The following is a 27,187-nucleotide window of genomic DNA, read 5'->3' as shown; positions in this document are numbered from 1 at the left end:
AGATATAGATACAATGTACCATTCACTGTGTTTGATTGTGCTGGTTTCAGATCTAGTTTTGTCGTTTGTTTTTTTTTGTTTTTTTTTACATGCTGTTATAAATTATTGACATCCATACTGAAAGACAAATCTGAGCCTGCTCCAGCTGAAAAGAAGGAGAAAATAAAAGTATCCACATCTAATGAACTCTTCAACTGGTGCCGAACCAGAAAATGAGACATCATGTCAAAAAATAGAGTCTATACACTGTTCTCAATCAATGAGATCTTCTTCAGGCAAAAACAGCACTTACAAACATCACATTATTATTATTCACATCGCAAAATGATGGCCAAGCTGCAACAGGTGATCAAACTGTGATGCCATTTGCTGTAACTCCAGTCAACCAGTAAAAAACAATGACTGATCACAAGTGTCGATAGCTGTTGACATGGAGCTTCTTTGTCACCAAAAAACCCTATTGGATGCTTCAATTCAATCTCATCTAATCCTCTAATAGATTCAGTAAGGATTTGAATGGATCAAATAGGCATATAGTCAAATCAGATTCAATAAGCAGAGTCCCCTGTACAGCCTATATTTAGTAATCTCTTGTCTTTTGTGTATTGCAAAGAGATTTAGTATTGATAAATGTATCTATTATCTGATCAGCTGGCATCAACACTGGTCTGATAACTTCACCATGACGTGCTATGATTTGAACTCAACACGAATCTCCTACAAGATCAAAACACACATACAACTCCAGAATTCAAGTTGGCTCTCACCGCAGACGCAGCTGGACATCTATGTTTGACAATCTGCATCTGCTGTTGAGCTCTCCGCTGCGAGCCACAAGAGCTTTCATAACGTGGCTTCAGCACTCCAGCACAAACAAAATATACACATACATACAAAACAAATCCACAGGCAAAAAAAATGAAGAGTGAGGATGGACACAAGAGAGCCTTGATTGAAAAAAAAAAAAGAAAAAAAAAGAACTTTGATGTGGAGTGGAAAACGATGATGAAGAAAGGTCAGAAATGGAGAGAAAAAGATGTGCGATGGTAGAGAAAGTGAGTGGGCAGCAGCCAAGACTGTGTTTGCCATTCTCTCTGTGTTTTCTGGCCATGAGGGTTAATGTAAGAGCACAGAAGCAAACAGAGAAATGGATTCGTGACGGCAGGTTGGCACGGCTAAAACTCTCTGGGCAGCTCAAATGTTACAAACATTGTTCTTATACACCAGCAGCACCACGGGTAACCATGGATTTTAGATTTGCTCTCAGGGTTCTAATGTTTATCGAATCTTCTCATCCGAAAACGTACTAGTATCGTGAATCCTCGTTGCGGTGACAAAGCAGGTAAATAGCTGCGGTGTAATTGATTGCTTTGTCAACGGTTTATGTAAGGTGTGTTGGCGAAGCTGTGAATGCTGAGGCTGGAAAAGAGGAACAGCTTTGTCACCCTCCCACTCCTCCTCCTGCACTCCTAAAACCATTTGCTGCTGACCTATTGGGTCAACCAAGCCCAAGCCTACATTCCTTTAGCTGCTTTCTCTCTTGGGATGTCTCTTCCTCCTCCTCTTACTTACTATCTAACCAAAACAGACACATATCGTTAGCTTCTACTTTAACTTGCCTGAAATAAGATGATTTTGGTTATACAACTTCCAGCGGCAAGGCAATGATATGATGCCTATTTTGATGTTTCCCAGCAACAGTGCTGAAGCAACTCAAAGGGTATTATTGCACACAAGTTTCTCTGTGTGTTACCGACTTGTCTCTCTTTCACTTTCTGTCAATCCCACCAACAGGCCCCTTCTCATACCCTCCTGCCACCTCATCTCCAAAAAGGGAAAAAAAACCTCACTTCTCCCATCAAGCTGTCTCTCAGAAGCCATGTTCAGACAGAGATGGGTGAAATCTGGGTTGTTTTTTTTTTACACGTCTAATACCAAACAGACATTTTACTACTAGAAAAAGAAGGCAGGATCCAATCCAATCCTTTCTGACCGGATTTAAACACATATTCGCTGGAGGTTTGAAATGCAATTCAAATCCAATATCTGCAAATGTGATCTGGCTCAAGAGCTCGGATCAGATTTCAAGTATTTGTTTAACATGTGTATAGAGAGTGGCGCAACACAACTGTTCATTTGTGTCACCTTGAGTCGCACATGTTTTCTGTACTGTAACTTTAAAATGTCTGTGTAAACTCATTTCTTAGCTGTCAGAAAATGTGCTGGTTTTCCAGCAGGCTTCATCAGGTGTTTATAGGAGGAGAATGGCATTTAGTTTTACTTATGGAATCAATAACCTACCAAATATGTGGAACTATTACATTTCTCAAATGTTTGTATTTAAAAAAATAAATAAATACATAAACTAAAACAAAATCAGAAACTCATTCTGTTTCAGCTGTAGATATTTGAGCAATATTAAAGATTACACTTTGATATGTGTGCCTGAGAAAAAGTGTACAAAACAAAAGAATAGGGCTGGACAATATATTGATTATTGATTATATCAATATCATGATGTGAGACTAGATATCATCTTAGATATCATAATACTGCGATATGAGACCAGATATCATCTTAGATTTTGTAATACCGTGATATGAGACTAGACATGGTCTTAGATATCGTTATATTGTGATATGGTGTAAGTCTTCCTCTGGTTTTTAAGGCTGCATTACAATAAAGTGATGTCATTTTCTAGGTCTATTATTTGCCTTCCACCACTTAGTCATTACATCCTCATTACTGATGATTATTTATCAAAAACTTTGTGAAAGTACCAATAGTCATCCGTACAATAGTCGTAATATCGACAGAGGTATTTGGTTGTTTGGTTATGTCCATATAGCCCACCCTATGGAGAGGCTTTGAGGGTGTGTGATGGAGTCAGTGTGGTTGTTCCACATGTAGAGATGTCATGAATAGAAGTATATCTGTTACATAAGATGAATGTCTACATTTCAAAAGATGCTGGCGGTGTGGATTGCCCTTTAGTGAGAATTCACCATTACATGACATCTAATGCCATAGTGGCGGGAAATGATGGAGTGCTGTCTCAACACTGGCTACTTAAAATTGTGGACAGTCAATCTCAAAGATCAGATTTCAATAACAAGTTGGATGTTTTTGCTGAACAGGGTTTAAGTTTTCTCTGGTTGAGCAGTGTGCGAGCAGCTTTCCAGACTCTTTTCTTCATCTCCTCTAAACACCTCACCACCTAAAATCCTTTCTTCCTTTGTCTTGGGTAGTGTTTTCTTTTAGTGTTTTAAGGAGTGATGGGGGGGGGGCAGCCCTTTCCATCTGCTCCAGCAGCGAGGCTCCAATGCTCAGAGGACAAGGAGCTGCTGCAGGAGGACAACGGACCAAAGAGCCTCTGAGAAAACACTGAGCTCGCTTACAGCTTGCGGCCAAAGAGAACAACCACTGCTGGCAATGATACAAATGCATGTACACACACACACACACACACACACACACACACACACACACACACACAAACTTACAACAGCTGAATTTACATGACCACATGATGCGTCTGTTTTTAAAAAAATGAATCACTATCAAGAGCATGTGGGTGTTTTGTTGGCACAGTGCAGACAGGAAGTGTATTAGAGCTGACACAATGAAATATCTAAAATAATCCCATTCAACCCTCGTACATGTTCAAATGATCACTGACTGTAGGGAGCCACAGTGTTAGCGTGACACGTACACTGTCTTTTCATGCCTGCTTGCATTAAGGCTGTGAATACAATCTTTTCTCTGCACATTTTTAACAAGCTAATAATGTGCAGCAAGTTCTCGTGGCCTTCTGTAAAGCTTCATGTACTCAAGAATTGGATTTCTCGCACTTGAACAAATCAGAGTAAAAACCGATGCCCTTTAAGTGATAAGAGACCCAAAGAAAACGTGATTGGAATCAATAGCTGTCACTGTCCTGAAAAGCTCATTCTGAAACAACAGGGGAAAGAGACTGAGCAGTGCTCATCCAGAGCTTTAACAATCAGTTCGGCTACAGGATTGACAAAAGAATCGAAAAGACATTCAGGGTAGTTTGTTAGAATCTATAAAACAGCTTTTTAAAACATCTTTGAAAATACATAAGAGATGATTAAGGGATGTCAGATTCAATCAGTCAAAATATGTCTTGGAGTGACTGTCTGATCCACATCTGTCATTTACTGTTGTGTGAGTGAGTGTGTGTTCACTGTATGATAATAAGGACATATAAGAGGAGGAAAGGAGGCTAGTTCATGTGAATGTACTCACCCTGGGCTGCCAGTTTTCATATTGCTTCTGAAGGTTGGCCCCGATGGTCTCCAGGGCTTTCTGTGGACTCATCGACAGAGGATCTGGCAAGAAAACAGAGAGTGAAAACACAATCAAACTCAAAGCTCTCACAGCATAGCTAAAGCATACATGCTCAATCTGGTGCTGACACAATCACCCTCACTTACATTACAACAACATCACTGTACTATTTCTAAAAGTAAGGCCAGTTTATAAGCATTATTATTAAAAACAGGAGTAGGGTTTGGGAAATTGAAATATTGATGAGGGTAAATCAATATGAGATGAAGAATAGCTACATATAGATTGAGGGAAAGATCAAATTGCGCTCAGCAGGCAAGTTTGCAGGAGACACGGATATGCTTTTTATAGCAAATTAAACCATTCACTGTTATGATGAATGAGGCCTTCTGAAAAAAAGGCATCAGCACAAAAAAAGACAATGGAGATGTGTAAGATGAGTCAAATTATAGCAAAATATGCATAAACACAAAATGACTTTTTATTGATGAAATGATCTATAATCTTTATAGGTGTTTTAAATTAGACATGGAGTGAGAAGAAATGTCCTACAAAGGTCAAAATGAAACTTGGACTTTGCTTCACACTGTGTGAAACCATTTTATAATTTCCTGTTATTGTGCAAACTGTAACAATGCCAGTTTATCAAGGAAGTTCTCACACATACCAAAGTCACTGAAAAGCACACATAGTACCTTTTATAAGCCTATGACTAATCAAATGTTATCATTCAAACACTGTGGTGCTTTGTAGGACATGACCACAGCCTTTACCCTTTTTTAAAAGGACCAGTGCGTAGGATTTAAGGGGATCTATTGGACTTTAATAGAAATGGACTGTAATACTCATAAGTATGTTTTTATTAGTGTATTGTCACCTGAAAATGAAAAAAAGGTTGTATTTTCATTACCTTAGTTTGAACCTTTTATATCTACAAAGGTCATGTTGCACTATGCGTCTACAGTAGCCCAGATAGGACAAACCAATCACTGGCTCTACAAAGGAACTTTCACGTGTTTCATGGCCACCAAAGAATCTCCTACACACTTGAAAGGGGAGGGGTATTCAGTGTGTTGCAATCTGCAATCTCCCCACTAGATGCCACTAAATCCTACACACTGGTCCTTTAATATTCCCAAACACCATCTCATAAACCAAGTGGCAGGTCTAAGTGGTGTCAGTGTCCTCAGAAGTCACAGAGAAACTTTCAGAAACTTTCAGAGTATTGCCTCTTTCATGTACTTTCTTCACTCCTGAGAGACAAGCTGTCTCAGGGGAGCTGAAGAACGGTTTTGAGGTTCTCATTCAATGGAGCTGGTTCTTTTTGTTTTTGCTCTGTGTGACATTTTGTGGTTCTGGTGAGGGCACGCTGCTTCATCCTTGTTTGACAGAGGCCGTATGAACTGAGCTCCCATGGGGAAGACTGACAATATCCCTAAATGCTACAAAGTAAAAGCTCAACTTTTGCTGTCAAGTAAAAGTTGACAGTCCCGCACAGCATTTAAAAGGTAGAGTCAGTCATTCTGGAGAAAGACTGATTGTTTATATTTGAACTAAACATCCAAATAATAGCTATTAGGATTTACTGGTTGGATAGATATACATGGTCTTAAAGGTTCTGTAGTGGTGATTGAAATGTCGGCTATTCAATTCATGGTCTTGGACTCTTTGTTGCATGTGCCCTCTGCCCCCTCATTTCTGGTCTCCTCTATATTCCCGGCCTTGAATAAAAACAGAATAATCCCTTTGGAGAAAAAAAAGTGTCTTTCTAAGTGGATTTACAGACAACTATCCAAGAAGGACATCACAGATACACAGTCTGTACATCGCTCTGGTTTCAAGAGTGTGTATTGTGTCTTCAGATTTTTGATGCAAACTTGTACTCTGGGTTCATGCATTTGCTGCATTAATTACTTTGTGTCACAAATGTCACACTCATTTATTAATGATATTCAGATACTCATGTAGGTCTCTGTGTGGACTCACCTATCCAGCACTCCAGTCTGGCGCAGGGGGACGTCTTGACTACATCAGGAGGGTCCACTCCCACATTGAGGCACAACACCAGTGCTACGCTCACAGTCTTCATCTGGGGGAGAGGACATAAAACACAATATTACCCTCACACACATACACACACACACACACAGAGAGAGAGGGCTCAGTGCATGAATCATAATGTACTACTGGATTAATTGTTAATGTTTTTCAAACCACATTAAATCTTCATTCATCTAACCGGATTGAGCACCCATGCTTGTATTCAGCTCAGTTACACAAATTGAGTCCTGGGAATACACCACATTGTTCTGCTGCTGCCCACTGAAGCTCCAGCAGCCCACCCAGAGGAAACTCAACATCAGCAACAGGAAAAAAATGCTATTCACTCCCCTTATTTTACATTTCCCAACTGATCCTGGGATTCAAACCACAGAAGTATCACTGATTAGAACACTAGTACTGTCACTTCATCAAGGAATCTCATCTACAGCCATTTCAGTTTGACAGACTGTAGGTATAAATGTGTATGATTGTATGAATTTACAGCAGAAAGGTGCAGATTAAGGCATAAATAGTTGTAGAAATAGGACAACAAGCTGACAGGTAATGAACCTGACACAGCAGAGCACTGTCGCATCAAGTGAGCGCAATGGGAAGTACGCCATCTGAAACAGAACGATCACTGATCCATGGGTTATGTGCATCATCCTGACACACACACACAGACATGATCAGGCAGCTCAGGTCTCCAGTAGTGCAAATTACACTTTGCAGTAGCGATGAGCTATCACTCTTTCTTTGTGCGTCACCGCAGACGTCAGCGTTCGTGACACATTTTTTGCCCCAACTTGTAGCTTTAATGAGTTTGAAAAAAATATGCTGACCTTCAAAGATTTGACCTATTCACTGTTCTGCTTACAGCTGAACTTAAACCCAATGTAAAGACTACACCTGATGCCCAGCTTATTGTAAAATGCATGTATGTTGTTCATAATGTAAGAAAAACTAACAAACAAAGAAAAGTAGAGTGCCACTGTCACACCTTGAACACGTTAACCCTCTTAACACAACCCCATACCTTTCACAGTGTCAGGTGTGGCTTCTCAAACTGAGATGGATTCTTAATACAAGTGTAATCTCATGTAGTAAGCAGACTTCACTAAGGAAAATTGGTGCATTATCCTTATTATGTTGACCAATGATGACAGGAGGCTGTCACTTATTGAAATAAATGATCATTTCTAGTAGAACATCTTTGAAGTTTGCAGTGATGGTGCCATTTCAAATAGAAACATTGCAGTTTTTATTATGTGAGGATGAAAGAGATTTTGTCTGTAGCCATCAGTGTTTCAGTACAGTTGCAGAATGCTAATTTAAAGTAAGCATATGAGGTCATTGAGTTTGCTCAAATGAAAGGTAAAACCAGAACGAGCTTCATTAAATGTAAAGTAAGCAACATTTCTACGACAGTGCTTACAGTCAGTGTTGGCATCTCCTTGTCCAAACAATGTTTTTCCATCATCCAACCAACTAATTACCTTGGGAGGCAGCTGGATTAGTGAGATCACAATATTAGAAGATCACATGAGAATCCATCTAGTCAGGGTTCAAGTTTTGTGCTTGTGTCCAAACCATCAATGTTTGGACCAATCAGTGTCCTATGAAGATTCTTGCATGAACTTTTGAATCCAGCTGCCTCACAAGGGAAGATGGTGATGGATGATGATAGACAGATGGTTCATCAGTAACCTGCCAAGCATTGTTTGAAAGTGTCTGCCCTCTTCCAAACAGTTTCCAGGGACAACTTCTCAGATGGTTCTTTGTAACAAACCATCTGGTGCGTCAAGTCAACCAACCAAAGCTTTAATCAACTTTACAGAGTGAAGTATGAATATATTCTCTGAGCTTAATGAGTTACTTTAACATAGCTGTGTATCTAGTTAGGAAACATAAAGCAAGACGAAAATGACCAATAAAATCATATGATTCCAGTATACTGTGTCAACATTAGTTCTGAAGCAAGAATAGAGTGCAGCACGTAAGTATTCAGTGTTTTTGTCTTCTTCTGTTCAGTTAAAGGTTTGGCATGAAAAACAGAGTCACTTCATAACTGGACCAGCTACCAGTTATCAGTGGGAACTAGTTGTTGCCACTGATACTGGCCGTCGATTCAGAAAGACAACAGTTTGTTGATGGCCCGCTTTGACCCGAGTTGACGAGTCACTGTATCATCATCACGTCACTTTGTAAGTCAAAGCCTGATGGCGTTTACTCTGAGACAGATGGTGCTTGAACTTCATGAGGCCCTTGTGTGTCCTCTTGGCACCAATTAGCCTAAGGTCAGCTACCCACGGTGTCAGTCTCTGGACTGCATTCTTTCTTGCAGACCCTTGTTTTCATTTTTTCTAAAATCAGGCCAAATCCAGGTGTCTGGTACATTCGAAAAAGGCATCAGACAAATAATTGAATTGCTATAAAACTTTATTTGTACTGAGTGCCTATAAAGAGGCTAATCTCATAAGCCACACACATTTTCCTATTATTAAACATAAAACATAAAATCTGTGGAAAAATAAAATAAAAACCTCCGAAGACTGAATTTGAGAATAATACAATCAATTTCCAAAAGTCAAGAATGGATAATCTGGGGCAGAAATGTCAGCCGCTACATATACAGACATATAGCTACATGTGGGTCAATGTAATGGTGGCCAGTGACCTTTCACAGGTAGTGTTAGATACTGTCTCTGTGTGATATGTACACCTATGGAACATGTATTGTGTTCACTGTGAGTTATGTGATGTCCCAGGGCTGAAGAGGGTTAGGATTGTTGTTGTAGTAAAGGTAATTAAGGCACCCTCTGCTTTCCCACTGACCAAGTAAAAGGTCACTGTGCTAGTGGGACTCAGCAGGACAAGACTAGACACATACATGCAGTCACACACACACAGGCTCACTGCATCGCATTGTCTCCTCCATTCTCACCTGACCTCCTCACTCCCTGCCCTTTTACTGCCTGCACAGTGTGCATCATGAACTCATTCTGCTGAATGGAAACTGATGTCAAAGTGTTCTGCTTGGGTACAACACTATATGCACACAATACCCCAGTTACTGAGAATAATGAAACTAGAGTCTACAGCCTCGCTAGCAGCTCTGTGAGCATGTACTTGGGCATAGTGAAGCTTAGAACTAAAGGCTGATGTCATTTCACTATTTTAAACAAGTACATGGTCATGACCTAAAGTGTTGGCAAAATTTAAATTTAAACCACATTATGATGAAATGAAAAGTCAGTGAATTACCAAAGATATTACTGTGTACCCTGAGGGGAACCCCTTTTGACTGTACTAAATGTTACTGAAATCCATACAATACTTGAGATATTTCAGTCAGGACCAAAGTGCTAGATCAACTATCCAACTAATGGACAATCACTCCAGCTTTTGCCACTATAGAGGCATTAGTATAGCACTATTACTGCCACATTTTTTTGTGCTTCAACTTGTACTAGAATGTGCTTTACCAAAGATCCAAGAAACCCTACTAATACATCTGAAGCCAAGCAAATAAGAAAGATGTTTAGACAGAACAGTCCAATTTAGCGTAGTGCCAAAACTGCAAGAGCACTGGTCCTAACAAGAGATCCTACAGCCACGCTACTGAGGCTGTGAGGTATCATTGAGAACATGCTGATGATTAGCAGATATAAGGTTTACCATGTTCAAAATCTTTGATTAGCGTGTTAGCATGCTAAAATGTGCCAATTAGCACTAAACACAAAATACAGCTGAGGCTAGAGCTGGGTGATATGACCAGAATCTCATTTTCCGATATAGATCATTTCATATCCTGGTGACGATACCTATCCTGATACACCACATTTTCATATTCAGTGAATATATAGTTGGTCCGTGTAACAGTGCAACTTGAATACTTCACCTGGTTCACTGTCTCTCCTGTGTGTGTAGGATACACAGAGGGCTCAGTCTTGCCTGACTCCAAATGACGAAAACTATTGCTGTTAAGAGTGTGATTTGCATAATGTGAAACGATGGACAGTTTTCATCATGCGATATAAATCATCATCATCACACAGCTCTAGATGAGGCTGGTGTGAATGTCATTAGTTTAGCATGTCATTGGTCACAAAGCAAAATATTGGACGAATAGAAACCTTTCACCTGATGATAGTGCTGAGGTAAAGGGTTAGTTCAATTCACCCCAAAGGGAACATGAATCTATAAATCTACCACAGTGCACACATCGCAACCTGTCCTAGTTATCAGGACAGTTAATTAAAAACCACAAATGTGAACCTGCTGGTGGTGCTGGTGGTTAACTCTCTCATCGAGACAGATATGTCTGGGGGAAAGCCAGAAGATGCCAATACACTATCTGTTGCCAACTGTTGGATCTGTAATGGTGTCTTTAAATCCAGTAAAGCTCAAGAGTTGTTTCACGAAACGAGGCTAAAAGCCAAACCCGGCCTCCCTAGTCACCAGATCTAAAACCCAGTAAGGCTTCATGGGACATAGTGTAAAGATTTTTACTTCCTTCATCTTTAAAAAAACTGGAGGCTTTCCTTCAAGAATCATTGAATGTCCCCTGACAAACAGCTCAAACTGTCTGTGAAAGAGAATTCAATAAAGACTGCAGATGTTTGGAAAGTAAAAGGTGGCCCAAATGCTTCTTATGTCCATACATTTATTCTATGAGATTTTACTATTATGTTTTCCAAGTATCTCTTTATCATTGTTGTGAATGAAAGGCACAATGCTATAAGATACACTGTTGGCAGACAGAAGACCTTATTACAATTAATTTGACTGTGTTACATCATAGCGTGAGTCTGATCTATGTAAAATATAAACAAGTGTATCTGTCATTTGAATACAATACAATGAACACAGATGTGGGTTAACCTCTGCTGTGCACATTTAAAGAACTGAAAGACATTGACCCCAAATGACTTTAGTATATAATATGTCTGTCTGTTATGGATCAATTCTGCAGGAGAAGTAAAATGTGTGTGCCACTATCCTGGGGAAAGACATTCATATTGAAGACATACCACAAAGACACAGACACAACTAGGAAGCACCTGGGCAGCTTTGCCCTTTAAAATACAACAGCTGAAATGACAGCACACTTTGGGGTATTAATGCAGAGTCCACCCAGAGAGAAAAAAAGATTTTAGTGTCATGGCAGACAAAATGTCAAAGACTCCCCAGAGGAGACTGTAAGATATCATTGCTATATTTGTGTCAACATGCACCTACTAAAAACACTCAAAATTAGTACTTAAATAAGTCAAACTTGTATCTACAGGTATAGTGAGGACAAGGGGCTGCACCAGAGACACCACAGTGGTATCACATTGGCGTTAATCATGATTACAATTAAGTGGCTCAAGACGGCGAGATAATTAACATCCTTTTATAGACAGCCCTGATGAGGTATTTGTTTCCAGCCAGCGTCCAGTGTAATTCATAATATATTTGGCACTCATTTGCATGAGAATAATGCAGATGGATGAGGGACAGTGTTTTTCTGTTCCATCTCATCATTGTAGTGCAACGCGGCCTTCGAGTGTGACGGCACACATATGTGGAGCGCATTATTCTCATTCATTTATACCTCACGCACACACACACACACTGTGGGAAAAAAACAAGTAGTTCATTTATCAGTCTGGTTTGGACATTACTGGCCTAAAGAGGTAAGAGCTAAAACAGGCTGTTTTAGACAGAGGCTAAACTGAGGGGGCTACATAAAGAGTCTAAGTTAAATAAGGAGCCTTTTGAACTGTGAATCAGGCAAAGTTATTCTAGGAGAGCCCCAGACTAACAATTATAGCCTGGACCTGGAAATGTGCATAATATGTCCCGAGGGGAAGGAGGTTTAGTAGTTGAGATTCACACTAAAATGAGAATACTTGGTCCTCCTTTCAGGTCAGTCCACCGTAAGTGAGCCTGGTCAGGGTTAGGCTAACCTACTGTCACTAACCCCCTTCACTTTTCTGACATACTGTAGTCTGTAATATACATTTACTGCCTGACTGACTACTTACTGCTATCCTTTTCCTCACTTTCTCTCACTTTTCTGCCACTCACTCAACCACACACACACACACACATTACTGCTGCCCTATTCCCCATTCCATAGAGCTACACTACTCTTCCAACATCACCATTCACATCGATATCTTTGAAGAATGAGGAGGAGGAAGGATGACTCAAAACAATTCCATGATGACGTAGGCTATTATCCTGCTTGCATGACGTGAGAGTGAAAATCATTTTTAGCCCGTTGATAATTAATGATTGTGTGAACTTTTTAGCGGCTGCGCTCGTAATTTTGCAGCAGCACACCACCATCGTAGAATGAATTACGGGAAACACTGCGTCCCCTTTATACAATTCATCTATAATGAAAATAATCTAATTATTTGCAGCCCCAGAAAAACAGAGGCTAAATTGAACCACAGGAAAAAAGAGAGGCAGGAGTATTACAGAAAGTAATAAAAAAGAAAGAGTGAAGAAAGGGTAGAAGGAGATGAGGGGATAAAACAACTTTTGACCTGTAAGTGGTTCTTTAACAAACATGTGGCCCCACCCAGTTCATTTGACTGTTAGCATTAATCTGAGAGGAAAGCATAAACTAAATTAGAGTTTAACACAGGTACGCTGCACTTCATGGATTTCCAATAATCCCATAAATTCTTCCTAGGGTGTGGGGAGAAAGGTGACGGGGAGGAGGAGGACGGGTTTAGAGACAAGGTGTGACGGAGCATCAGAAGAGATGAGGAGAGCGTGCTTTCACAACACTTTGCTCTTTCTCCCTCCCTGCAGTGAGTGACCCTGCGGTGTGATGTGAAAAAGTGATAGAAGTGAGGAGAGAATGAAGTGAGACAGAGGGCGGGGGAAAGGAGGAGAAAGAGATTAATTGTATGTATGTGCTGAGAGAAAAAGTGTGTGTGTGCCTTTTTTTTTTTTTTTTTTGGGCCTATGCATATAATTGGTAGCCGTCCTCTACTCATTAATAACTGCACGGGACTCCAGGGGACTTTCCAGCCTTTTCCCTGTGCTCCCGTTTAAGACTCTCACGCAGCCCCCAGCGCCGCTCGCTGCCTGGATCAATGGCCCCTGATTATTCCATTTGTTAGGCCTGCAATAAATGAAGGTTATTAAAACGGTGGAGAGCATCGATCTCCTCCGGGCGTCCAATAGCAATTGGGCAGCAACAGGTCAGCTGGACGTTGTAGAAGCAAATCCAGAAAAAAACTACAGAGAACTCTGCTCAGTCATATTGAGAGCTCTACCTGGGTTTGGACCATGGATGATCGTCAAAATATTGTGAACACACCTGTAGGTATGGATAACTGATGGTTTAAAGTGGCTGGCTCCAAATGGAAAAGATGGCACCGCACATAACTAGCAACTCTGGGCTTCAAACCAGCTCCAATGCAAAACAAATGGGTGATGTCACACATTACAATGTTCATATTTATAAACAGACTATAATCACATCTGGGCTTGAATACAGCTCTTTCTTAAATAATGGTTTCCACATACTAACTAACTACGGAAAACCAGGTGACCTTGTTTCAACACAGATTTTTTTTTTAAACACTTGCCTGCACTCCACTTGCATCGGGTACTTTACAAAAAAATCTTGTTTTCATGCCTCTGTGGCTGAAAGTCTATATGCTGCCTAATGAACTGTGTACATTGATTGAATTCAACTAATGGTGCGCAAGATAAAGCAGCACAGACCACCTGTCTCATTTCCACATTATTACAATGTGCTTGGTTATTGATGACTTATTGATTTCATTATTCCAAAGCTGAAAATGTGTGAAAAAACAGCAGGGGAGAATAGGAGAGAAATTTAAATGAACATTGTGTGTGTGTGTGTATGTGTGTGTATGTGTGTGTCCAACAGCTGTCCAGACAGATGTGAGTTACTGCTCATGTAACACACAGCAACATTTGCAAAAGCACATTAATTCACATCAATTCCAAAAATCAACTATCATATCCAGCTGATAATAAAACCTGTCAGAACATATATTTAATATTTAAATAGAATTCAAATGATACTGCTCCTAAATACAAGAACAAGACAGATTTGAGCTATCTGAGGGTGCAACAAATAAACTGATAAACATTATAAATATCAGGGACGTACATTGTTTGACCAACACCGGCAGACTATTTTCACGCTGATACGAACTTGCTTTGACAATTCAACAATTTGCTGTAACAAAGTGTTTCCCCAACAAAGAGCTGTCACTGTGTTAATTACAAAAGTGCTGTGGGCATCAAGAAAAATGAAAAAATGAATCACTAGACTACTGATGAGACAGAGAGGAGGATACGACCAGCGTCAGGACTAAAGCCTTTTTGAGCTAGTGTCTGAAAGTCACTGGCAAAAAGCACATGTAAGACACAATACTGTCCCTGAGTCTTATCTTGAGTCTCTTTATATGCACTGTTCTAACAGTATCATGGTTTTTTGCAATATTTAGTATGCCCAGTAAGTTTACATGGTGCACATATTCACTGTTTTTGTCACTTGGAGCGTGAAGTTTAATTTAGGAATAAAACTCATCATGTAGATTTGCATTTGTTGTCTGATTAGCAGTAATGAAAGACAGGAAGTGACAACAAAATGTATCTTCTCTTTAACGTTCATTTTCAGCATGTAGATCATTGTAACATTGATGATGTACAGGCAGAAAAGGAACACCTCAAGCATTTTCTTGAGCAGGCTTTTCTTCATGACTTATTTCTCAGTGATATCACAAGGTTATGTGCTATTCATGACCGAGAATCAGCACTAATCCATTTCACAGCAGGGTTTTTTTAACTCTTTAGAAAATAAACTTGTTCCCTGCAAGAAACACAGAGTAAAAATAGAAGTAATCCTTGGTTCTCACCTGAAATCTCAGATATGGTATTGTTAAGGGATGTACCATGCGCAAAAGCACAAGGCTCAAAGACCTCTATGGACTGGCAGATCTTTTGATAGTTGAAAAAAAAAGTGTCACAGCAATTAGAAATTTTATTTTTTTATTTTTTTATTTTAGACAGTTTTCTGTTAAGGAGATATTTGTTGTCTTGGCCTCAAATGAAACCGAAAAAAGGCTATTGATGCAGACCTTTTAAATGCAAGAGTCTTACTACTGGTTCCACCTGTTATAGCTTATCCTTTAACACATACTTTTAATCTAAGTCTTTCATAGTAATATTCCTTGATTATAGAAAGCCATATATGTATTGCCTCTGCCTGAGAGCAGTGACAACATTTAAATAATATAGTAGTAGTAAATAATATAATCTGCAGTGTTTCCCACAGATCTGAAGGCAATGTGTGGTGGTAGGCCGGCGGCTGACGGGGGGGGGGGGTGATGGTTTGGGTGCTGGCCGACCGGGGTGGGGGGGGGGGGGTGTAAAAATAATAATAATAATTCCTTCGTTAATAACACACCCAACTTTATTGTATTAATATTCACACCTTCACAACACCTATTATGCTACATTTTGTAAACCGCCCACTGATTCCTTCATTAATAATTGGTCATACACAACTTTATCATATTAATCACAAATTATTCACACCCCATTCAAATGTCTTTACCTCTACAAAATACTATACTATGCTGTCCTCCTCTCCGACTCTTTCTTCAATGCCTAACGAATCTATCTCTTTCTCTCCCTGACCCTGTCTTTCTGCTTGAGCAGCACTGGTTGAAGCCTGAAAATATTGTAAACAAATTAATAACATAGCTAATTACACTGGTCCGACTGTTCAGCTCTGTTTCAGACTGATACCTCCGGTTCAGGCTGGTCCTCATCCTCAACACGTCTCTTTTTCAATCGCGGAAAATATTTTTCAATACTCATCTGGATTGAAGCAGCAAACATTCAGTGTAAGGGTAAAAAAACTCCATAACAGTACTTATAACAACTTTATTTGATTCACAGCTGCTAGTGTTTTGACCTCGACAACCCAACTACATTTTACCGCAAACTTGCCACTAATTAACTTTATAAAGAAGGTGTAAGGGTCGGGACGGGACAATATTGTATTCAAAATATAAAATATTTTATAGGACTTTTTAATGTGTGATTTTATAAAGGTGCACGTGATACCAATCTTTCTTGAATTTCACCAGCCGTCTTCTCTGCACTAAGGCACAGCTTCCACGCTTCTAGGGATGATCTCGCTGATGGAGACACACGGTGTGCACGGAGGGGAGGGGCTGTGTGTGTGTGTGTGTGTGTGTGTGTGTGTGTAGGCTATGTGAGAGAGACGCGTGAGTGACAGAGAGACGCAAGGAGAGCAGGGAAAGGAAATGCAGCTTAACGAATACGATGCGTATTTTTTAAATAGCGTTAAAAAAATAATTAATACCGAAACGCAATATGTGGCGGCCGGTGTTGAATCTGTGGCGCACCGCCACGAATTAGTCTATGTGTGGGAAACACTGATCTGTTATTTGGTTAAGGAGATCAATTGAGATCAACTGGTTTTGACACAAATGCATGCAACAGGTTTCATATTCATCTTACTGGTAGAACTTGAGCAATAGTTGCTGACAGTCACCAATCTGATTCCCTAGAAATTACAAAAGGGGTGCCACAGGGCTAAATATTAGGCCCTATCTAGTTCACATTGTACATAAATGACCTGTGCACATTTGTTAGTAACAGATCTATCCGTTATTATGCTGACGATGCACTTAAACTCATCAGTGTACTTTATTGACAAAGCTTTGTCTAATTTAAAGTGGAAACTTTATGCTTTAACTCATCATTATGAAGTACATGTTGATTGCTCAGTGTACTGGCTATAAAACAATGACATCATTGGCATTTAGCTTTGTTCCCTATAAGCCTGGCTTACATTATGCAACTCTGTCTGCCACCAGGTACAATCCACCAGTAGAATGATTTACGGCACAAAGGAAGTGCATCAACCATTGCACAACCAAAAGAGGAAGAGTATAGCGCTTTTCTTTTCCCCAGTAGCTACCAGTAACTATAAATCATTATAATTAGTTAGATGGCCAACCTTTTTATATTGTCTTTTTGCTATATGCCATGTATGTGCATACACTACATTCTAAACTTGTCTTGTCTCTGATGTCTCCATAATTGATTAAATGAATGAACAGTCTCATGCTTTTCCTTTGTTCTACCCCCCCCACACACACACACACACACACACACACACACACCCTGACGCCAACCTCTTCTGTACTAGTTTGAGCAAAGCAAGAATGTTACTTACACTATGTTAATATTATGTATTGTATCACTACAATAGCCTTTGCCTGTTCCCCAATTCAATATAAAATTGTGGCAATTTCAATTTACCTCTTCAGTGAACATGCTTCTTTCTTTACTCTTAATTCCAGAGTGGTGTTGTTCAAAAAAGATTGCAATCTGATTGTCTTTGCAACAGCAGCACAAATAATAATACCATCTGGAAACACTGGTTGTTTGTTTTCTACTCTAAGATTAGAAATAAGACTTGAACTTAACTAAATCCAGATAATAACAATAACATGCTCTTCACCACATCCCAAATGAAAAATCCTCTGAGTTTTACCATCAGTACAATAACTGGGACTCAAATTTGAAAAGCCCTATGTTTTAAGTAGGTGGGTATCTGGTTAGATGAAAAATAATCTTTCAAAACTCATGTTGAGGAACTGACTAGAAATAAACAGTGCCTCTCTTTGAGCAGTAGGTAGCAGATTATAAAAGCAACATTTGTATGTGCTATGTATTGACTATGCAGATGATATTAACATGCCGCTGTCCACACCCTCAAACCCCTTGATACTGTCTATCACAGTTCTCTTAGATTTATTACACGTTACAGTTTTAGAACCCATCATCGAAACATTCATGTGAATGTAGGGTGGACAACACTGAATAAACAATAGAGACAAAATATTTATAAATGTTCATTGTATTTTTTATTTTACTGACTAACATACATAACTTGAGGTTGAGAAGAGTACACCTGATAGAATATTTACATTATTTAATATATTACTTAAGCCTGAATATGTTTTTGTACATGTACTTTATCAAAAAACATATGAATTAATACAGAAACATTTTGGACTGTTTACTGTATTGGACACAAAGTGTGTCTTGTAGATGATGTTAACACTGTCTTCATGTTTTTAATGATTTTTTTTACCAATTTTAAACAGATGTGGCAAGTTGTGTTTAGCCAAGCACTTCTAATTGATATTCTTAAAACATTCAGTTCATCGGTTTCCTTAAGAGTGGCCAACTCATGACCAAATCTCTTATCTCTTTATTTTAGGAGCATTGATAGCAGGGTCTCAGGTCTGAAAATGACTGATAGTAACCTAAAAGCCACACAGGTTTACTGTGGAGGTATTATGTCTGCTGCAGCGGCCACACAAGGTCACACACAAGAGGAATCATGATGTAGTTCCAAGAAGGTCAGTTCCAATAAAATAAAGTCTCTAACATGTAGCTGCTCTCTAAATGTAGTATCTACTTTTAAAAGGTGCTCACAATTGGAAAACAGGCTAAATACAGGCTGTCCAAAAACTTCACCTTGACGAGCGATTGTTAAACAAACTTTGACAAATGTTGAGGCCAAAAAGCTCTGATCACACTGGGTGTACTCTGACACTCAGATGGGACTGTACGTTCTGCTGCAGCTTCTGTTTATTCTCCTCTCTGCATGTTTGTTCTGTTCTCTCTTATTCAGCCTGTGTAGTCTGCTTGCATGTCCTACAGTCTCCACACAATTGCTTCTAACGTTCCTATCCATTTGTTATTGGCAAATCAATTCTGATCCACCTTCACGCCCGTATGCACTAAGTCCTAAAAATAAGCCTCGACGACGCCATTTCTATGTCTGACAGGATATCAGGCCGGGACAAACGGGACGCTGCCAGCTTTTATAAAGAGGCGACGGTGGTAGACTCTGAAGTGATGGACGGAAAGTTTGCGTCACTGCCACTTTGACGTCACAGACTGGGAGTTTTTGAAGAATAATAACAATAGAAAGGTTTCTGTGCGTGCAAGGTAGGTCAACTTCCATCCAGCACAGATATAGTATTTAATCATTTACTGCCGTTAGATGGAAATAATGCTAAATTATTTATTTATTCTGTAGGTATTTCTGTAACACCTTCTGCAGACACAGCTGGAAATCTACATTTTTCTTATTGTCAACAACAGGTTAGTACATCACTCACCGTCTTTGGCACACAGCCCGAATGTAGATTATATATATATATATATATATATATATATATATATATACATACACACACACACACACACACATATATATATATATATACACACACACATATACATACATACACACACACATATACATACATACATACATACATACACACACACACACACACACACACACACACACACACACACATATTTACATGGCAGTGGAGAGGGCAGTATGAACAGCTGCGGTAGCTACAGTACCTGCTGGTCCCAACGAGACAGTCTAACTCCCTGAACGTCCATTCATAAATTCCCAGTCTCTCCTGCATTATTGATACGGCCTTTAAAAGGCAATGTTACTGTTATTATTATTTCTATTCCAACTTCTGACTTTGTTACAACATATATTTTAAGTCAATGTTTGTGAACAAGATGTGATCAATGATGCTGCAATCAATGGCTTTACTGGGTTATCTTGTGGGGTCGAGGTCCAGGTTTGTTTGCCATCAACGCACGCAGGTGTCACGTTCTACGATTGCTGTTGGTGCTAGGATGAAAATAGACTGAAAACAACAAATTACGGCAACGAATTGGAGGCAGCTGATCGAACCTACATAAAACACTGAAAAGCTGATCAACCTGACTGGTTTAATTCCTCACTGCAGGTCAAGCGGTCCAATAAAGGAAACTCGATACTTAGATGAGCTCCGGCCACACCTCTGATCTTACCTCCTCTTACTGCGATTAACATTACTAACAACAACTATCCTCATTGACTTCTTGATAGCTTTCTAATCAACAATTAAGTAGCACTGTGCCACTTATATAGAGTCGCTGCTCATTTGAAATCAGCTCTGACTTTGTACTGTTCTGCAAAATACTGATAACCATTCTTATATCTCACTGTTACACAATCCCACTTGGCAGGTGCAGCAACTGTACGCATAATCATACTGCACATAGAGTGAGGAACGCACACAGCTGTGTACAATTTCAAATACACACACATACACACACACACACGATTCAATAGCTGCCATCCGCCCAGCAGAATAAACACACTGCTTTGACCAATGGGTCAATTGTACAGCCTCCCTTTCCCCTCCTGTGTTCTGCATCACACTGAGACAACTGTGTGTGTATTTGTGTGTGTGTGTGTGTGTGTGTGTGTGTGTGTGTGTGTGTGTGTGTGTGTGTGTCTGCAAGAGCAAGACCTCTGATTTCCCACAGTGCAGAACATCATTTACGGCCCACTCCAAAAGCCCTGCACTGCACGCTGCTCTCCACAGGCTTAACTGTTCATGTTCCAACTCACTCCACATTCTCACTGCCACAGATACTGTCCGTCAGCTGAAATCACCCGGAGCCAGGCCCCGATTAACAAAATGTGGGGTCTTAGGGTGACCACGTTCAAAGTGTCCCCCCTCCATCCAATTTACATGTAACAAAAGTGAAATTTGACATAGGTATAAAGACAAAAGATGCCGTAGATGGACATGAGCCAAAGAATGCAACTGGCATCCTAGTGCAGCGTATAATGCTACAGTCATTACCTCCATCATTAATGGCCTGAATGAAGTCCATGCAAAATCGTTCCAAAGAATGTCTCACACATACAATAAATAAGAAGAGCGCATCAACATCTGTGCCAAGCAACCGTTTCAACAGCTGATAGATTACAGCGCTCCAGCTGAGATGATGACGGTATGAAGAATAGTACATTGAGGGTGGATTAGTGACGAATAATGAGGAGTACAATGTAAATCTAGAGCTTTGTAAATGTTGTATCTGCTGTTTCTGACCAAAATCGCCTGATGTGATATACATGGATAAACCAAGTAGTGTGATTGTGATGTGATCAGCCAGGAACATGAGATTAAAACTGTCCAAAGCTGCAGAGTGAGACCCTGCAAGCCATCAGATGATGATTTCATGCAGAGCGCTGTGCAGTATTAATAGAAAAAAGCTGAATTATCTGTGCTAAAAAGTGAAGAGAAATATCATTCGTATCCCAAATCGCACTATTCAGGACAGCATGTTTTTGTAATTACTGTTCTCTTAAAAAGATGGATTTAACACCAAGCCAGAGGTGCATTCACAGACACATTCTTCCTGCATAAAACACTACGCTCTTTGGTCTCAGCTGTGTTACAAGTGTACAAATGAGGGTTCACAGCCTGAAAAATGTTCTGTGGTGGACTTAGTGCGACTTTCTGATAGGAATGCTCATTTCATCCTGCTCCTATAACCTCTCTTTAAATCAATACCTGCAACACGTTTAATGACGCCTTCCTATCCCACATTTCCCCTGAAGCTCCACACTTGAGCCAGTGATTCCGGTGATATCCTAGAGGCGGCGGCGGCGGTGAAAAGGGTGTTAAAATTTAATTTAGGGTGAATTTTCTTCTACAATAGGCGCGCAGAGTTTGTGAGGTGGGGTTATGTGCGGCTGCGTGGCATTTGCCGTCATTAGAGCGGCGGCGCTCCGTAGCCGTGAGGCGGTGGGAACAATCAGGTCGGTGGCGCAGCGGTGGATCAAACGATAGCTTTATGTGAGCTGAAATGCACTGTAGCCATCGGTGAGGGAAAGCTTTGAGGTTCCCCTGTCAAAGCGGAGCGCGGGTTAGCCTCCAGCACAATGAAATGAATTTGATGAATGAATGATTTGCTGGCTGTGTCCCCGGCTGTTTAAAGACTTATGTCCTCTCAGAGTGTGACAGTGGCGCATTTCGTTTGCTTCTTTTTTTACTGAATTGAAATTTCTCTCCCCTGATTCTCATCAACTATTGATTACAGTAAATGGATAAATGGTATGGGACGTCATATTATTGACCCAACACAGCTTCATTATTAACAAGAAGTGTGTTTTCAGATAGAGATTTTCATATTAAAGAAGAATGCTGTCGATATCCTATATATTTTTTAATATGTTTATCTCAAGAAAAAGACCAAAACTGACTCATATTCATTTCTACTGAAGTCAATCTTTAAAAAACAGCTCATACATGGTTTCATTTTTCAAAAAACTCCTGGGTGCTGTAATTCATAACAAATGTTACTTTAACAAGAGTATATAGAGTTCAAATCAACTACAATGTGTGTGTGTGTGTGTGTGTGTGTGTGTTCATGGTTATAAAGGAGCATGTTACTGCACCTGTGTGACTCACTGATGGATTTTTATAGTTTTTGAGCAACAGTGGAGCTTTACGGCTCAGGAAACATTATCAGACTTTGGCAACACAGCATTGAATCATTGTTGTTGTTGGTTTTGGTCTTGGTTTTTTTTTATGATAAAAAGAACATATAGAATATCACCATGCTTTAAAAATAATGAGCTGATGAGTGTATCCTTTAAGTCTGATGGGATATCTTGCATCTGACTTTTTTTCCTCTCATTTGCGTAATAAATCATCAGTTATAATCAACTGTTCCCAGAGTTCCTGTTGTCTGAGTTCCACCTATTAAGATGAACATGTTCCCTTCACAGATATTTGAATATTAAAATGTTATTGCAGAGCTGTGCATGAGGATGAGTTGATACTTCAGCAGCCTCTACATGCTTTAGACTGACAGAGCAACAGGAGAAAGAGTCTTACCCTGTCCTTCATCCTCCAGCTCTGCGCTAAGGCCTTGGAGCCCTCGATCTTCTCCGAGTGCCGCTTCTTCATGAAGGCCAGCGGGAGCTTCCAGTCGTTCATGTCGGCCTCCTCCTCCTCAGCGAGGCCCACGGCTGGGGAGTGAAGCAAGTCTGAGTCCATTTTCATCAGGGCCCTGAGGGAGGGGAGGAGAGCTCATGTTAAAACAAACAGATCTTGGTCACTTCATGTGGTGCAGTGCAGGTGGGAAACTAATGCTAACAAACAATAAAGAATTTTCACTGTGGCTGGAGCTCTAATCTCATTACAATAATGAAAACAGCTGTTAGGGTTTCCCCTGAAGATCTAAACCAATCATCAGCTGACAACTGACTGAAATCTTACTGAAGAAACCAAAATATGAGAGAGACATCACCTGAAAGAGAACTGCCATCTGCCATAGAGCCTGACTGATATATTGGTCAGCTGATATTGACCTATCACTGATATATCTATATGTATTGGTAAATATGTTGCCCAATAAGTGCAATTTATTATTATTATTATTTTTTGAAGTTATCTAAGCAGCATTTTATGTATATTTGACCCCTTTTATTAATTCAAGTTTATCATATGCATATGTTTTGTTCGTTTTTTTTAATTTTATTTAATTATTAAATTCCCAGAGAAGTTTAATGTTTTAATGCACTGATATGCTTTGATACAATAACGTTTATTGTTAACCTGTAAAATATCACACCTTCATTACATTTCAGGGATCATTACAAAAAATGTGTGCTTACCTATATATTCTGTACATATAATATTATCTGCCAAATACAGCGATAACAAATCCAGTATCGGTTGGGCTCCACTGCCAAGTGTGCTAAAAACAAACCATCTGGCTCAGTAAGTGTATTGTGCAATACTGGAAGGCCACACAGTCTGCATAGCCACACTATGAGGACTCTAACATGAGACTGACAAAGTTGTTTTCAATGATGAGATAGCTGAGATATAGCAAATTAGATAAAAAACAGAACATTGCATCACAGGGCAATTTATTTTGATCATGAATGAAATGGCCATAGAGATTTTTTTTAAAGAATCAGATTATTGTGGTCACTTATTCTTTGAGATAATTCATGTTTTAAAACTGATGAAACTGCTGATTTCAGACTAATTTACGTGGGCAAAATCCTTTTGCCGTTTATGTTCAGATATTTAATATGTGAGAAGTTTGCTTCTTTTATTAAATGATCCTCAAAGACAGACGCTGTTCACACCTGGACTTTTCGGTGATCTGAACACAAGTGGAAAGCTGACACACACCATTCACACCTGTGTCTATCATGCATCTCCCATTTCTTGACTGCTTTCATCACTTCCACTAGAGAGCAAGAGGACCTCACACACAGTTACTATTTTATTATCCCAGGATTGTTTTGCACAGGCTGACTGAGAAAACTAAAATGTTTCAAGAACTAATCAAGAACATGCACCGACTATACCAACTGCTCAGATTGCTATTGGCGTTGGTACGCTTCACCAAAAACCACAACATCCTGCTCTGATGACGCACTTTCCTGTTATGTCCTTAGAGGGGACGCCCCAGGACATCTTAGTGTTGACTATACAAAAGATATGTGGTCAAATGTGTCTCCGATCACTTTGACAAGTGGTTTGAGGGATCAGATTATGATGCATCTTGGTGGTCTGAGATATCAAAAGTGTTGTATCAAAGAATTTCAAATGATACAACATGAGTAACTTCCATCTAAGGGGCTTATCGTGCAGCTGTGCCAGTGACTCACTAACTGGCTGTAAAAAACAGGGAGAAGGTTGGAATTCGATAAATTTGACATTTGTATATTTAAAAAAAAAAATATCACAATACCGATATTTGACAATCTGAAAAACCACAATGGCTTGTGTTTTCTGATTCACAACCTTAAGCCAGAAAAGTTCCTTTAGTTGATGGGATGTTGGTTATGAGTCACGTTTGATGCTCTGCTGTGAATGAAAACCACCACAACAACTGAAACCATAACACACTCTCACATGTGGATTCCTACAAAAACAACAGCAGCACTAAACTCTACTAACAGACCAGCTGTTCATTCTTTGACAGAGCTGCACCTGGATGATGTCATGTTTAGGCTCCTGTGCCCACATAAACACACCTCTAGGCACAGATGAGATGCTAGCTCAGTCATTGTGTTATGTTTTCATATATTAAAGGATAGGCTCACAACCTATCTAGTATCTTCAATCATAACCCCTCAAGTGCTTTAAAACAACTGCAACAGGTTTTTTCTTGCTGTAATCATTCCTCCTGTTCACACTGACCATGTACTTGCAATGGTAAGTGATGGAGGACAACATGTAATGCTAAAAAAAAACTGTAAATGTGTCAGATATCCACTTGATATGACTAACTCGGACTGCTGAAGCCTCTATATGCTTCAGATTCACTTTTAAATGCACTGTTGCACATTGGAAGTAAGTGTTTTAACAGCAAGCATGAACAGGAGGAATGATTACAGCGAGGAAAACCCCTTTTACTGTTCATGTGGACACCTGCCTTTTGTTTCCGAGACGAATTTGAAAACTGTGAACATATCCTTTAAGTCCAGTTAACAGGAGCTGGTTGTGTCACAGCTTGGGTTTCTTTGCTAGCCAGTAGCTGTTGCCAAATAAAGCTGTCAGCCTGCACGAGAGGGTAGCACTATGTTTAAAGCTGCTACATGTACACACACGGTGCAGGTGAACAGAACATGTAGCTTGGTGGCGGTGCACACCTCGGAGCTGTAGCGGTGTCGGTATCGGTGTCGGGGTCAGCCCGGGCCGGGGACGCTCTCCTTCTCCGGACGATGATAGACACGGTGGCACAGACTATCCTGGTCAGGAGGTTGTAGGGCAGCGTCCACAGGCGGTACAGTATGTCAAAGCCGTCAAACCCGAGCTGCACAGGCGCGTGTTTGCAGGGGAACGTGCGGCTCCTCTCCGCGCCGCGCGACGCTATGGGAAGCGGCTCGAGACCAGGCCCATCTTCACGCGGACAGTCTGCCACAGCCACACGAGGCACGGGCCGTGCTTATCGATGACTGCGGTGCTACGGTGTTCTACTACAAACCGGCGTGGCCGCTCGGCGGATTCTCGCGACGGTTACCGCGGAAATGTCTCAAATAATCCCCGAGAATTTCTCCGGAGAGGCACTGCTTCAGCACTTCTGCAAGGGCGCAGCCATCTTGGGTTGGACCCAGAATGCACTGTTGGAGCTGCGCGAGGCTGTCATGAAAACGTCACTGCTGTTGTTCCTGCGACACGCGCGCACATACACACACAGACACACAAATTCAAAAAAACCCACACATAGTAAGTCTGCGTAATATATGTAAAAACCCACTAATATATACTGACTCTGCATAATAGGCCTATATTTAAAAGCTCAGTAATATCTGCTGTATCTGCATAACATAGCTCCCACTAATATCTACTCACTCTCCATTATATGTAGCTACCTACTAATATCTACCAACTTTACATAATATATCTAAAAAACAATTACTATCTACTAACTCTCCATTATATATACTAAAAACCCACTAATATCTACTGACTCTCCATAATAGGCCTACACAAAAAACATTAATATCAACTAACTCTGCATAATTTATGTAAAAACCCACTAATATCTGCTGACTGCTTAACAGGTAGGTAGGTAAGGTTACTTTATTCATCCCCCTAGGGAAAATTCAAAATTGACACAACAGTATTCTTTAAAAGTGATTTTAAAAAACATAATAATAAAATACTATATATATAATAAACAATACATATACAATTCATTAGTGGGCCACTAATATCCAATATCTACTGACTCTGCATAATGAGTAAGAAGTGCATTGCAGTAGTCCACCTTACAAGAAATAAAAGTGTGAATGATTTTCTCTACATCTTGCTTGGCAAGTTTTTTTAAGATGCCAAAATGATGATTTTGTTATAGCTTTGATATGGCCACTGAAACTTAAATCTTC

At 40.0% G+C, this 27,187-nt stretch overlaps 1 protein-coding gene and 1 long non-coding RNA gene across 4 annotated transcripts in view; one reads left to right on the top strand and one right to left on the bottom strand.

The window, feature by feature from the left end:
* Window positions 1–26,631, bottom strand: part of rptor (regulatory associated protein of MTOR, complex 1) — a 171,455-nt gene extending 144,824 nt beyond the window's left edge. For all 3 annotated transcript variants that reach the window (XM_053328466.1, XM_053328473.1, XM_053328482.1), the window contains exons 1-4: window positions 25,949–26,631; window positions 23,169–23,343; window positions 6,298–6,400; window positions 4,270–4,352 (exon numbers count right to left, since the gene is read on the bottom strand). In XM_053328466.1, coding sequence (XP_053184441.1) covers window positions 4,270–4,352; window positions 6,298–6,400; window positions 23,169–23,336 — 354 coding nt within the window. In that variant the 5' untranslated portion in view covers window positions 23,337–23,343; window positions 25,949–26,631. The remainder of the gene's footprint in view (window positions 1–4,269; window positions 4,353–6,297; window positions 6,401–23,168; window positions 23,344–25,948) is intronic.
* Window positions 19,029–23,324, top strand: LOC128367993 (uncharacterized). Its single transcript, XR_008321943.1, has 3 exons — window positions 19,029–19,404; window positions 19,496–19,560; window positions 23,188–23,324. It is a non-coding gene; the product is annotated as an uncharacterized LOC128367993 (long non-coding RNA).
* Window positions 26,632–27,187: the final 556 nt, after the last annotated feature.

Source organism: Scomber japonicus, chromosome 2 (assembly GCF_027409825.1).
Source record: "Scomber japonicus isolate fScoJap1 chromosome 2, fScoJap1.pri, whole genome shotgun sequence".
Lineage (NCBI taxonomy): Eukaryota > Metazoa > Chordata > Actinopteri > Scombriformes > Scombridae > Scomber > Scomber japonicus.
The sequence above is the reverse complement of the archived record's forward strand: the minus strand, read 5'-3'. Positions and strand labels throughout refer to the sequence as shown.